This window comes from Idiotropiscis lumnitzeri, chromosome 13, assembly GCF_059441095.1.
Source record: "Idiotropiscis lumnitzeri isolate Australia: NSW breed Sydney's pygmy pipehorse chromosome 13, RoL_Ilum_1.0, whole genome shotgun sequence".
NCBI classification, from domain to species: domain Eukaryota; kingdom Metazoa; phylum Chordata; class Actinopteri; order Syngnathiformes; family Syngnathidae; genus Idiotropiscis; species Idiotropiscis lumnitzeri.
In genome coordinates, this window is record NC_142403.1 from 17,450,087 (window position 1) to 17,463,800 (window position 13,714).

The following is a 13,714-nucleotide window of genomic DNA, read 5'->3' on the forward strand; positions in this document are numbered from 1 at the left end:
CACTTAAGTCCTGTCCTGCTTTGCAACACAGACTATTTTACTGTCCGACCTCTCTGCTATGCTTGAACGCCACGCTGAGATTACAACGGATGTGAATAACTGAACTGAATGTGTATTTATTCTTGGAGAGTGTGTTTGTGTGGAATGGATGAATCATATATGATCAATAAACAATGGCTCTGGAATAGTGCAGAGAAACTGCTAAATTCACACACCACCTCTTCAATCCTGTTCCTCGAGGGCCGGTGTCCTGCCCGTTTTCCATCTCTCTCTGGTGCAACACACCTGAACGAGCGTTATCCAGACTTTGCTGATTATCTGATCACTTGAATCAGGTGTGTTGCAGCAGGGAGAGATGGAAAACCTGCCTGACACCAACCTTCGAGGAACAGGATTGAGGACCCCAGCTTTACACAATCCCTCATGATAGTGTTTATTGCTGGACTGGACACTCCAACAACACACCAGGCAGCACAAACTGGTTTGCTGTACGCTACTTTCTTGTCCTTTCTTTTCCTGTCCTGTCCTGTCCTGTCTCTTCTGGTCTTGTCCTGCTCTGTTCCTTCCCACCCTGTCCTTGCCCTACTTTACTTTGTCTTTTCCAGTCATTTTCCTGTTCTAGGACATGCTCTACCAACTATTCCTGCCTTGTTCTGTCCTGTCCTGTCCTTTTGATGCCCCGCCAAACACGCATAAATCAAATCCGACCTGGTCCTATTGTGCCCATTCCCTCCCTGTCCAAGCCTGTCCCGCCATGTCCTGTCCTATACCGGCCCGCCCTACTTTGCCCTTTACTGTTCTGCGCCACGCGGCCCCACCCTAGCCTTTTTCATCCCACCTCGTCCTGTCGTGCCTTGCCCTGTCCCGTTCCTGTCTGACCCAGCTCACCGCGATTGTAACGTTGAGTCATGACAGCAGTACGGGTCACTGGCAGGTAAGCATCACAGCCACGCCGCCATCATCAACACAAAGGGCCTTTTCCAGGCACTCCTGCCAGCTGGAATGCTCTGGTCCTGATGAGAGGGGTTGGAGGGTGAGCGTGACCCGGGAGATACGAAGACCCCTCACTTCCTTGCCCTCGCCGTGAACCCTCTCCTGGAACCCGTGTCGTGTTTCAGCCGCTATGAAACGAGACCTCGCCGAGCAGAGAGCGCAAGTCAATGGTCAGGAACAATCTAAGTGTCTGTCAGCGTGCTGTGCTACTGCCAAGAGAGCCAAGCAAGTGTGCAGCAGAGTGTGCAGTGGGGCCCCTCTTTTGTGTCTGCATGCGCTCCCGGTGTCTGGAACTCAAGTATCATGATGCCTCTTTATCTTTTTAACTCGATCAGGGGTCCTTGAACTTTCGTGGTCCAGGGACCCCTTACGGGGTAGACATTTCTCCAGGGACCACCTTGTAATGCGGAACTTGAATATCGCTTATGTGTTGCGCTCTAAATGTCATAGTAACTCAAATGTTGTCTATTGAAAAAAATGTAATGTTACAATAACATATTCAAATTTTTCAGAAGTCATTGTGATATTAAAAGTCAAAATTCAACACAGTATAATAATTATTCAATTAAAAAAAAATGCTACTTTATTGTCCTAATATTACAACTTTTGTTCTGGTAAAGATTCATTTAGTCTTGAAAAATTATTAGATTTAAAAAAAAAACAAAAAAAAACTAAATTGTCATTCCTGTAAATTATACGTCACACATTTTTCATTTAGACAATAGACAGATTTATATGGAGTCTTTTTTTGTCATTCTGATTGAAAGAATTCCAAATGAAGATCTCTGGTCACCTGTTTACATGTCACGTGATCTTTTCCGATCCGCCCATTATATGCCCCGCCCTGTTAATCGGAACTTGCCATGTTACAGGCGCGTGGCATGCGGAAATCGATGTAAACGTGACGTTTTATCAAGAAGATCACACTTTTATTAACGCAGCATCTTGATATGTAAAAAGTTACCACCACTTCTGAACAAGTTATTGCGTCGCAGACGATCTCTGGTAAAACGCTGCCATTTAAAGTGCATATGATGAGACGTCACGACGCATTTACGTCAAGACTGAGCATGCGCAGACCGGACGCAGCTTTGTTCTAATTGAACAATTTACATGACGGTCGTTCAGATTGGACAAAGGAAAACTACAACACCCCTATGAATCCGAAAAAAAAATCCATTCGGATTCGGCCTTTTTCTTCAGATTGAGGTAAATTTTCATTCCGTTTGGCCATTCGGATACATTCTAATCGGAATACGTGGCTCCATGCTAATGAAACTCCTCCACTCAGTTCGCCATCATGCTTGGTACAAAGACACCACAAGATGGCGTCAGAGCAACGTTTTACCTCCGTGTTGCCCAACCTGTTTCCGGTCACCAATATGGACCCCTTCAGTCAGGGCCTGCGCCCCCCTCACTCCAGATGCCAGGGGATCACATGCAAGGTAAATGCTGAGGGAGGGTTGCACATCTTATATGCTCACATACAAAATAAATCAATAATAATAATTGTGTTTTGTGTTGGGTCTTTCTCTGTCAGCTTGGATGGTACCAAAAGACCCCTGGACCAATGCTGGGCCAGTGGATATTTTATCTGAGCACAAAAACAGTGAATAGGTGAGTTTTTCAACAAACAGCAGAGGACACGTTCCGCCAAAATCCGTGAATAGGCAAATTTGTGAATCTGCGAACATGCGGGGTGTCTTATTGAACGAGATGACGGGATGGGAGCCAAACCCAAATATAAAAGAGGCGAGCCAAGGTGGTCACCTCCCTTCCAGTGTGCACATTTGGCACACATGCACACACTCGGTTGCCAACAGTGACGGTGAGGGGTTTGGGAACAACACTCGAGCCGCGATCATACGGTCACAGCAGGTGGTAATAACCTCGTTATTATGCTCAAGATAGCCGATGGTTTCCTGTCAGCGGTCCGGTTATTTATTGCGGCGTCCGTGCCAAGAAGCAAGCCACACACACACACACACACACAAAACACCTTTTCTCTCTTAAGTGCTATAATTGGCTCCATGCTGTTGAAGCGTCAACACAGATGAATACGCTGTGCTGAAGATCAGCCATCACTCATCATTTGCCGCACTTTAGGATATTTTCGTGGTGAATTACTGGTAAAATACAGTTAAACCCTTTTCACCACTTCATTATTTTCTTCTGCTGGATGAAAGCCTCATCTCTTTGTGCTTATTGTACTCACATCCGAAGAAGCCACTAGGTGTCGTCAAAAAAGAATTGGTGTCAAGGAAGTATGTTGAAGTAATACAGCTCGTCTGAGAGGGCGGTCAATGGAGTTTTTGTTTTTTGTCCCAGTGTTACAGTGGTTGGCTCGGTTCCTATTTGTGTGTCCTTTTACTCGTAATATATGAATAATTTAGTGCAGTTGAAAGTGGACCTAATTGTTCACTATACTTTCCGTCACTTAAAATAGAAACGCCTGTCCTTGACGTGTGCAAACCAGCTTTCTACTGATGTCATTTATTCAAGTTTGAATTTGCTGATTGGCTGAAAGTCCTTGTAATTTGTTCTTTGTTTCTTTTCTTTTTTAACAAACGCAATTCTCAGGTTGATACTAAAATACAACTTTACTGTCATATTTTATTCCGCCATTTATTCAGTAAAAGACACCTTTCTCTTTAAAAACAATTAATTTTCACAAAGCTTTGGTGGATAATTGGTTCATTTTGTCTTTTCTACTCTTTCTAGTTTTTGAAATGTTCGCCAGTAGAGGGCGGAAGTGTGCTTCGAATCAACGCTACTTGCACGGACCCCTCGTCACCCAAAAAACCACCAAAGGACGTCAACCCATCAGGTCATGTTATGTTTGCCAGTTTCAGAAGGCTACTAATTTATGTCAAATGCAACACTATTGCGGCAACACATTATCAGTAGGGTAAAACTAAAATTTTTAACCATAATGAGGTAGGATTAATTTAAAATGATATTGAACTATTTGTTAGAAGTATATTTACAGTTTAAACTGTGACTAGGGACAATTCTGAACATGCTTAAGGAGTTGTCCATTACTTGCATTTTTTTTTTTTGCCGTCCCTGTCTCACTTTGTCTCTTGTGGTGATTCACCTTGCTTCTCCCTTGCCCTGAAACTGTTACTCACGAGTAACGGCTAAACTTTCAATGCTCTTCAACACTCATTAATGTGCATTTCCTGGCAGACAGGAAGTGCATGACTCCAGCAGAACAATTTCTTACATTTGTGCCAATCAGATCAAATTCTTCTCACACGGTGGCACCCCCTCGAGCTACACTTCAGTCCCAAAAATGCAACTCAAATATCACTCATATTTTGGACATTTTTACACATTTTATTATTGAAATAATTAATAATGCAGATTTTTGGACATGACAGATAACACACTTATGATGCAAGATAGCATTTCAGGAGTGAAGCGCCTTGTAGGAAACAATTCAACGTGTTAAATTGGACTGCCTACGTTCAAATGGAAAAATAGCGCCATCTGGTGGAAGATTTTAAAATTAATAATTGAACGCCAATGGAGTAATACTTGACCGAACCTTGCCACAGATGGAAAAAAACTACACGAGTAAATGTCAAAAAAGGTTTATAATTGTCTATATTAATCATTTAAAATGGAAATCTAACATACAGTATGATCCCATAACACTTTTCTTTAATGCATATGCCTAATTATAGTCGACATGCTTGACTGCAGTATATGAACACAAGTTGATCTTTATTCCTCCAATTCAGTGCCAAGTCTTGCCGCTTTTTCGGTCAACCTGTGAAGCAAGAAAAAAAAAAATTGTCACACGTCATTGCCAAGCAAACAACTCTTGCAAAAATGCAACTTTTCAATCTTGAGGTGATAAAACGCTGTGAGGCTCCCACGAAAGCGAAGTGGAGTTGCGGCACTTCTCAGACTGTCCAATCGAGTCAAGAGATTTGAAGAGACCACTTGGGCATCTACCTGCCTGACAGTGATGAAAATCACAGTTTTAAGTCAATAAATCAACACTTACTTCACTTGGCCGGGCTTCTTTCCTGTCAGAAGAAAAACACGATTATGGTCCGCACACAAAGCGTGACATCGCGTCCGTATGTGCATGCAAACACTTACTATTCCTGCTTTTCATCCAACGAACACACATGCAGCAGCTGCAGCAAAATGTAAAAGCTCCACAGCACACTACAACAAACAGGAATTTATAACCTGAGGACATAAAGATAGTGACTGTTATGCCAAGGATAATATTTGAATTAAAAAAAAAAAAAACGATGAACAATGATCGGCTCACTCGCACAGACGGGTCTCGGGCCGCTCCAAAAGGACGACGACCCGCAGGTGACCCGCCCCGAGCCGATCCTCAGGAAGCCGGGGTGACATGTGACCTCACACGTGGAGTTGAACGTGTGGTTTCCTTCTGCACAGCGGAGGTATCCGTTGGGGTGAAACAGAGCGGAACATTCCGTGGCTGGGGGCACAGAGGCTTCGCAGGGATGCAATACGGTAGAAAAGTCCAAATGGAAAAAAAAAATGATCTCAACTGCATCAATTTGTGCGAGTTGGCGAGTGAGATGTGAAAAATGTTTTTGAAGTCCCCCAAGTGACCTTCGTACCAAAAATAAATGATTGATCGCATACCGGTTTGGCAGGTGTCTCCTTCGAAGCCCGGCTCACAAAGACAGGTGATGTTGTTGACAGTCTCCTGGCAAATTCCTCTTCCGCATATCGTCGCGTTACATTGAGCTGTCGCAGACGTAACGCAATATTAATTCATCAGTTTCAAAGTGACATCGCAATGTGCTAGAAAACCATTTTAAAATTGCAAAGTCCGCAATCTGGGGGAAATATTTACTAATTTCAGAAAGCTATAGCATGCAGGCTTTTATTTAATATATATAAATACATAGTCTATTTATATTTTTACATTTACACACAATTGTTTCATGAAATAATGAAAAATTGAAGTGTAAATTGTCGGAGTAAACTCAAATTAAAGTAGATAAATAAAGTTTCATATTAATTCATTTGACTTTACTTTAAAGAACTTTTAAAACCAAAATATGTATTTATATTTATAAGTCTGATATTTTTTTATTCTAATATAGGTTAAAAAAAAAGACAGAGCAAAAGGGCATAAAAAAAATATAATTGCCCATTAAATCGCAATACTGAGGGGAAAAGTGGGACTATTTTCGAAATCGTTTGCCCTAATATTAACTGATTTATTTTCATCTACCATGCTTGGAAAAGGAATAATTTTCCCCCCAATTAAACATCTGTCCACTAATTAAAAAAAATAAAAATAAAAATCAGTATTGAGTATTTTACAGTTGACAGTTGATTTCAACAACCTTGATAGCACACTGCATATTTCCTGTATCCGCACTTCTCGTCGTTCCATCTCCCTCGGTTGGCTCCGGCGTTGACGTAAAGCTCCACGCAAACGGGCCAGCTCTTGTTGTTATTCGGTTCGTTCTCCGCCCACGACTGCTCGCCGACCCACGTGCTGTTATTCCCGATCCAGATCCAGTTCCCGTCCTTGTGCAGTCGGGTGATCCCCAGCCAGTAGTACGGGCTGTGGTTCTTGTCAGGCAAGAAGGAGACCAGCGCGGCGTTCTCGTCCTGGCTCTGGACCACCACCATGTCTGTGTAGTATGTCTGGCACCACTCTCGGGCTTGGGTCCACTCCATGGTGATGTTGGAGTAGTGGTAGGTCCATCCCAAGCTGACCCCTGCTAGGGAGCCCCCTAATATGAATGCGACAGACTTGCGTTAAAGGGACACGTTTCAGTTTTTAAAATTATAGACGGTCCCGGTCATTTTTTTGTATGAGATGAACAAACCACTCGTGTTCAAATAGCGCCCGTTATGTATTTTGGTCTGTATCGAATCGCGTAGTTACGTGTGACGTCATCACACAACGCGCCGAGCAATGGAAATGAGAGCTCTCAATATTTTCCTGCTCTGCTCCGTTGCGATTAAAAAGTCATCTGTCTATACCTGAGTCTTCGTTCATACTTACCTGAAATAATGGTAGAAGATACGAAATCTGCTGTTTAAAAGTTTATAGCGACCAGAACATCAATACTTTCCAATAAATTTTTGCATTAGCATTGAAGTTACGGTTCATCGACGTTAACATTGGCGCTTATGTAATAGGTTTGCGTGTAAAAATGACATCAATACTAAAATGCTCACCCCAAAAAGACTTTGTAGTGATTTAAGTTTTTTGGGGGGGTGATGAGATTTACGACAAATTGGTACGCCGTCTTTTGGAGCTCGGCTTGTTCTGTTTTACGGCGTCTGCGTCACAGCAGGGAGGCAAGCGAGGTTTGTCAGTTTTGTTGTCTAAAACGGCGACCGATCGCGACCAAAATGCACTTGTCCACTTCAACCTGTGAAAGTATAAAAGGCGTTTGGCATAATAGTTTAGATTTATTGACACCAAAAGCGAGCTCATGTGATCACCTCCACAAAATCAAAAATACCGTGCCGATCGATTCTCCGCTAACACAGGCTGAAGCGGACAAGAGCATGAATGCGCAGACGAACCCCCGACTGGTTATATTTCGAACTTTTAGCTACACTAAAGTGGTGTCAACTCTCGGGCAAAGCTCTAATTTATTGTTATGATAAAATAATGATTCAGCATTTTTTATTTTTATTAATGATGATGATTAAAATGATAGTCAAAGAATATCAAGTTATAGAGTTCTGAACAAGTGCATTAAACGATCATTTCAGACAGACTTAAAGTTTTAAAGATAGTGTTTCAAATTTAGGCTTCAAACACAGGTTACAGTTTCAATTTGGAATTCCTGCTTCAAGACATGAATTGGGTTTCAAAAGAGCGTTTCCAACCAGTGTTAGACTTTCAAATTAATTTCAAGTTAAGGTTTGAGATGAGGGTTTCAAGGCTGGGTTAGGTTGTGTGGTTGTACCTAATAAAATGACCGGCGAGTGTCATTTGAGTACCCACCAAAGAGCAGCACCGGCATCCACATCATTTTCAGCAACCTGCAAAGCACAAATTTTTGTATTCACGACAATTATCAATTTACCAGCTCTTGAAAATAGTGTTCACTTACTTGCAATGATGGAAGCTAGAAACAGTTTATGGGACCAAATCAATATATTGCAGTCATTCCAATGAAAACTAGACAGCGATATGCACCAAGCTGCGCTCCATGTCTCGCTCTTATGGGATTTCAGCACAATACCAGGATGTTTCCACACAGAGTGAATCCAAGTGATGATGGATGGCCACTTTACGGTAAACTCTGATAAGAGAGTGGCTACGTGTCACACCTGAAATATTTTTTTTCTGACTTCTAACTAAAAATGTTGGGTGCTTTTTTTCTTCTTCTTTTTTTTTAAATTGCTTTCAACATCACTTTGGTGCACCGTGCTTGCTTTTAAAGCGCTTAAAAAAATTAAGTTGGGATCTTATGCCATGTCACATTAAAGGTAACGTGATGTAAGTTTTACCCTCATTCCACACATCAAGAATTCGATTTAAAATCTGACTTAAATTATGGCCTGTGCGGCAAGTACTGTCAAGGTCAAACGATGGTGTATGGTTACATAAATTTGCTGATTAACTCCTTTACGACCATTGACGGCTAAAGACGTCAATTTTTTTACTCGGCTGGTTTTGAATGATTTAACCCTCAGATTGATCTCATATATTCTTCCTTTAAAGTGTAGATGGAGAACAAACAACAATGACGTCACACGCAAATGAATTCCCCCCCCCCCACAGCTTGGCTGGAATCATATCTGAGAATTGCTTCCTCTGCTACGGCCCAACTCTGACATGCCAGTCATGAGAAAAACAAGTTCTGCAATGTGTGCATGTGTGAACATTTTTGACGATACTGTCTCTTTTACAAGCGCAACACTGAAAAAAATGACACTGTAAATTTAGTCCCCCCTGATTGGGCAAATGAGTCGTTTTGATCAGCTGATTATGACAAATAATTCTAGTGACAAGTTACGGTAGTGACAAAATATTGTGACAGAAAACATTTTCACTCCGTAAAAGGTTGTTCATATTTCTCTTTTATTACTCAAAAACATTTACTAAATACGGTGAATACAACTTAGTGCCGTGATGTGGAAAAATAAAAAGACTAACAGTACAAATGAATTCATGCGTAATAGGTAACATTTTGACATTAAACACACGTGCATTTCAAATGCTGCAATAAATAAAGTTATATAAATACACTAAATTACTCACAGCTTATTAAGGACATGGCAGCACGCTATTTCACGTGACATCACACTTTCGGTGGAATTCTAAAGGCGGCGAACAATGTGCTCAATAGAAAACTCCCTTTGGGAGAGAAATACGTCAGCGACATGACAGAAGCACGTCATGTTTTTTTTCTTCAAATTCAGCTTCTCAGATGATGAATGATGTATCAAGGTGATGCGAACAGTCCTATATGAGACTGTCAATGCTGTTTTTGTAAACCTGAGGAGGTTCTTCAATATCGGAGTTGCTGAAAGAAAAGGAAAAAGACGATACATGAGCTCCCAAAAAAAGTCATTTGCTGATACTGTTGATTCTTGTTTCGCTGTCCAGCAGTGTTGCTCATTTTTTGGTCTTAGACTGTATTTCTTTTTTTTACATGGAACAAAAATCTCATGGTGCACTACCGAACAAAAATGTCCCTAAAATAGTGCTTCTCAAATAGTGGGGGGGGGGTGCGATGCCGAAGGGGTCACGTATGACCCTGGGGAACATGCCTTTTTTCCGATGTACTACAATCAAGTGTAATTGCACATCCTCTCCAGTAGTGGGCAGTGGCGCTCTCCTTGTGCGCAGTGAGTAGTAACTCTACGGTGTCGATTTGTTTTGCAACGAAAATGCATTTATTTATAGTTACGGTGGCAAGTGGGAGGGGGAGGGGTTTTCTTCTTGCTCGGGGGCGTAACAAAATAATTGAGTAGCACTGCCCTAAAATAATAATGATCTTGTTTCAATATCTTCGCAATTATTCGACCCGATGAAGTCATGACCATTAACTTTATAGGCAGCCTCACCTGTTCAACTCAATCTTGCTCGTCCTCTTCTTCAACCGTCTCAGGAGCCACATGACCAGAGACACAGTAGACAAGGACACAGCGCCACCTATTGTTGCCCCAGCCGTAATGGCGCCCAACTTCGACGGGGTCTCTGCAGGAACAGTTCAAAATAACCGTTAACGACTGAACCATTTAAATCGTTGGCACACTTTTCTTACCTGTGCATGTTGGAGGTGCGACGTTCCACTCGCCTATGTGAGTGCACGCCATGCTGACTGAGCCTTGGAGCTCGTGGCCTTCATGGCAGCTGAACGTGCAGACTGTATTGTGGGGGTAGGGGCTCCAGGATGGGAGGAGGGATGGGGTGCAGTTCATATGGCCTCTTTTGGGAATTTCAGGGGCGGGGCATGTGATTGCTGCAGATAGCGAGGTGAAGAAGAACAAGGCATGTTAGAAAAAGGGTCTCTTTCTCTCTCTGTCTCCCTCTCTCTCTCTCTCTCTCTCTGTCTCTCTGTCTCTGTCTCTGTCTCTGTCTCTGTCTCTCTCTCTGTCTTTCTCTCTCTTTATCTCTCTCTCTCTCTGTCTCCCTCTCTCTCTCTCTTTATCTCTCTCTCTCTGTCTCCCTCTCTCTCTCTCTCTCTCTCTCTCTCTGTCTCTCTGTCTCTCTGTCTCTGTCTCTGTCTCTGTCTCTCTCTCTCGCTCTCTCTCTCTCTCTCTCTCTCTGTCTCTCTGTCTCTGTCTCTGTCTCTCTCTCTCTCTCTCTCTCTGTCTCTCTGTCTCTCTGTCTCTGTCTCTGTCTCTGTCTCTCTCTCTCGCTCTCTCTCTCTTTCTGTCTCTGTCTCTGTCTCTCTCTCTCTCTCTCTCTCTCTCTCTGTCTTTCTCTCTCTCTCTCTCTCACTCTCTCTTAGTGCCAGCAAATGGAACTCTCACCTTCACAGCGTGGCATCATCTGGCTCCACTGCGCAGCCGAAGTGCACGCCACACTTGTCGGCCCCTCCAGCCGATAACCGAGTTCGCAGCTGAAAGTGCAGCTGTTCCCGTAGCTGAACCTCGTATCTGGGTCATCTCCACAGCTGACTGTGCCGTTGTCTAAGTCGAGAAGAGCAGGGCACTGGACGGCTAGAGAGTTTACGGAAAATCAACAACAGGAAATCAGCACTCTCGAATGCAGGAAGTAAAATTTTGTTGTTTATTTAATTTTTTTTTGTGAGGCTTTTCCACTTACCTACACATGTAGGAGGCGCATGTGACCAATTTTTCTTGGCAGTGCACCTTAAGGGTTCCGGCCTGCTGAGATGGTATCCTTCCTCGCAGGAGTACTGACACAGTGAGTCAAAGGTGAAGTTGCCATACTTGTCGGTGCAGACGACGCTGCCTTTAGGGGGGAGGGTCAGCTCGCTTTTGTTGCACCGAACCACTGAAATGAAGCATAGAAACAAAATTCGTTTTCTGTTGCATATTGAAGGTTCACTATTCACAAATTAGACCTTTTTTGCATTTTTTTTTTATTATTCTTTAGATTCTTACCATGCTCACACTTGTCTCCATAGAAACCTTCGAAGCACTGGCACCTGTGGCTGTTTATGGTTTCCACACATTCTCCATGGACACAGGAGTCTTTTTGGCAAGCAGCTGAGACAAGAAGAAGGACTTTATATTTTCGAACATTCACAATTTGTTTTTTTATTTTGGCCATTGCAAATTTCCTCAGCTCACCTGTGTAACACAAAGCCGTTTTCCTCTTCCTGCACCTCTCGTCGTTCCATTTCCCGGGCTGCGAGCTCCTCTTGATGTACATCTCCACGCAATCCTCACTCTCGCCAAGAACCTTGCCGTTCATGCCGTTATTGGGCTCCCCCTTGGCCCAGTTGGTGGCCTCCGCCGTGAGAGACTTGTTGGTGCCCACCCACGTCCAGGTGCCGTTGATCCTGCGGATCCCGATCCAGTAGTAGGTGGCCTTTTTGGGCAGCCAGCTGTTGAGATGGCCGATCTCCTCTTGGTTTTGGATGGCCACCATGTCGGTGTAGTGCTCCTGGCACCACGCTCGGGCTTGCTCCCAGTCCATGGTGGTGTTGGAGTAGAAGTAGGACCAGCACTCGACTTGCATGCAAAGCACTGAGGATGGAGATACACAACAATAAAATAAAATCTCATGGATAGCCACCAAGCAAAAATAATTAAAAAGTGCTATATCAATAGTTAAGTAAAATCAATTCAAAATATGTAATGGTAATGTATCGTTCTATTGGAGTTTGCACCTACTTGAGGAAATAAAAGCCAAGCTGATCCACCAGCTGGATTTCTTGGATGCATGACTCTGAAGTAATCCGCAGCAGAATTCCTAAAAAAAAAAAAGAAAAAAAGGCAACGATAAAGTCAGTCAATTTTCAACATTCTAATATCTTCTCATTGAAAAGTTCACACTTACCATTTTTTTAAGTGATGTATAGCAGGGGTTTCTTAGTGTTAAGCGTTAAGGCTCAATGAGTGAGTGAGATGATTGTGGCTGAACTGCGCTCCGCCGCCTGCTCTTATAGCCCCTCGCCCGCGTGGTCCAGCTTTCCGGGAAGCTGTCGTCAGCCTTTTGGTGGAAATTCCCACCCCCTTCAAGATACTAATCCCCAATCCACGCCTTATCCTTAAAAAATACTCCGAGTGGGGGTGGTTGGGGAGTTTTTCATTGTCTTTGGCGGAAGCGCCTGTTGATAATAATATTTTTTCTTATAATTATCTGAAATGTTTGATTGTTTTACATACTATTTTCATATTAAAATTTAGACAAATTTTCTACACACATGTGTTTTTATATATATATATATAAATAAATAAATATATATATATAAATAAATATATATATATAAATAAATATATATATATTTATTTATATATATATAAATATAAATAAATATATATATATATATATATATATATATATATATATATATATAATTTTCTTTGTTGCAGTGTACTGAAATGTAAAATTTAAATATTTACCATTTTTTTTTAAATAAAACAAACAGTTTACATGTATGAAAATCAAACATTTACATTAAAAAAACTACCTGAAAAAACTTGAAATCTTGAATTATGTGGTGACAGTTTATTTATTTTTCCATGATTGCTAATTACTTAATTTGACATTTTTCCGGTCATTGATGTGTTGAAGTAATACAAAACATGAGTAATATCGAACACTTTGCATACTATAGCGCCTTTGTGGTGATTTATTCCTGTAAGGTGCACGGAAGGATAGAAGTGCATCAAGTGTCAGGGGAAATGCACAGACCAGCACATACCTCTCTAACAAAAAAAGTGACAAGAAAGGAAATGCAACACAATGCAATGGCGGCCACTACAAAGACTAAACTGGGATTTTAACAAGGGTCCTGGGATAGGGGAAATGTGTAGCACGTGAGTCGAGGCGCCTGCTGGCTGGCCGCCTGCCTTTCCAGAAGTGACAGTGCATTTCCTTCCTGGCTGACTCCAAAGTTTGCATGTTGTTGACACCTCTTGACCTCCACTCTTTCCCTTGAAAAATAATACAACAGCGTTTTATTGGCCCTAGGGAGGAATTCACTTTTTTTTTGTCTTTGTTGGAACTTCCGCAACAGAGGATTTTTAAGCTTTGTTCTATTCTCTTTGTGAGTCGTTTATTTGGTGGCTCTATCTATCTATCTATCTATCTATC

The 13,714-nt window shown here is 42.1% G+C and overlaps 2 protein-coding genes and 1 long non-coding RNA gene across 6 annotated transcripts; 1 reads left to right on the forward strand and 2 right to left on the reverse strand.

The window, feature by feature from the left end:
- Nucleotides 1-1,871: 1,871 nt before the first annotated feature.
- On the forward strand, nucleotides 1,872-2,610 carry LOC148324816 (uncharacterized). The gene is made up of 3 exons (XR_015846382.1): nucleotides 1,872-2,202; nucleotides 2,285-2,438; nucleotides 2,534-2,610. It is a non-coding gene; the product is annotated as an uncharacterized LOC148324816 (long non-coding RNA).
- Nucleotides 2,611-4,317: 1,707 nt separating this feature from the next.
- Nucleotides 4,318-8,185, reverse strand: sell (selectin L). 4 transcript variants are annotated; one of them, XM_088313975.1, is made up of 8 exons: nucleotides 8,082-8,185; nucleotides 7,973-8,010; nucleotides 6,345-6,740; nucleotides 5,632-5,736; nucleotides 5,285-5,410; nucleotides 5,107-5,199; nucleotides 5,009-5,030; nucleotides 4,318-4,768 (listed from the first exon to the last, which is right to left on the reverse strand). In XM_088313975.1, exons 2-8 carry the CDS (start codon nucleotides 7,998-8,000, stop codon nucleotides 4,723-4,725), a joined length of 816 nt encoding a protein of 271 aa, XP_088170101.1. In that variant the 5' UTR covers nucleotides 8,001-8,010; nucleotides 8,082-8,185; the 3' UTR covers nucleotides 4,318-4,722. The 4 variants fall into 4 exon arrangements, with proteins under 4 accessions (XP_088170101.1, XP_088170099.1, XP_088170098.1 ...); XM_088313973.1 differs by having other exon boundaries at nucleotides 5,107-5,175; nucleotides 5,285-5,476; XM_088313972.1 differs by having other exon boundaries at nucleotides 5,285-5,476.
- An 852-nt stretch (nucleotides 8,186-9,037) lies between these two features.
- On the reverse strand, nucleotides 9,038-12,523 carry sele (selectin E). Its single transcript, XM_088313971.1, has 9 exons — nucleotides 12,455-12,523; nucleotides 12,289-12,367; nucleotides 11,743-12,141; nucleotides 11,554-11,658; nucleotides 11,252-11,443; nucleotides 10,957-11,145; nucleotides 10,245-10,442; nucleotides 10,045-10,177; nucleotides 9,038-9,500 (listed from the first exon to the last, which is right to left on the reverse strand). Exons 1-9 carry the CDS (start codon nucleotides 12,455-12,457, stop codon nucleotides 9,440-9,442), a joined length of 1,359 nt encoding a protein of 452 aa, XP_088170097.1. The 5' UTR covers nucleotides 12,458-12,523; the 3' UTR covers nucleotides 9,038-9,439.
- Between the last annotated feature and the right edge of the window lie 1,191 nt (nucleotides 12,524-13,714).

What these genes read in the sequence shown, in the direction of transcription:
- sell (XM_088313972.1), bottom strand. Translation starts at nt 8,000, where the DNA reads ATGATGTGGATGCCGGTGCTGCTCTTTG. An exon ending in CCCGAGACCCGTCTGTGCGA is followed by an intron (nt 5,200 to 5,284) that starts GTGAGCCGATCA and finishes TTATGTCCTCAG; the next exon opens with GTTATAAATTCCTGTTTGTT. An exon ending in AAGAAGCCCGGCCAAGTGAA is followed by an intron (nt 4,769 to 5,008) that starts GTAAGTGTTGAT and finishes CTTGCTTCACAG; the next exon opens with GTTGACCGAAAAAGCGGCAA.
- sele (XM_088313971.1), bottom strand. An exon ending in TGCGCCTCCTACATGTGTAG is followed by an intron (nt 11,146 to 11,251) that starts GTAAGTGGAAAA and finishes TAAACTCTCTAG; the next exon opens with CCGTCCAGTGCCCTGCTCTT. An exon ending in GATGATGCCACGCTGTGAAG is followed by an intron (nt 10,443 to 10,956) that starts GTGAGAGTTCCA and finishes CGCTATCTGCAG; the next exon opens with CAATCACATGCCCCGCCCCT.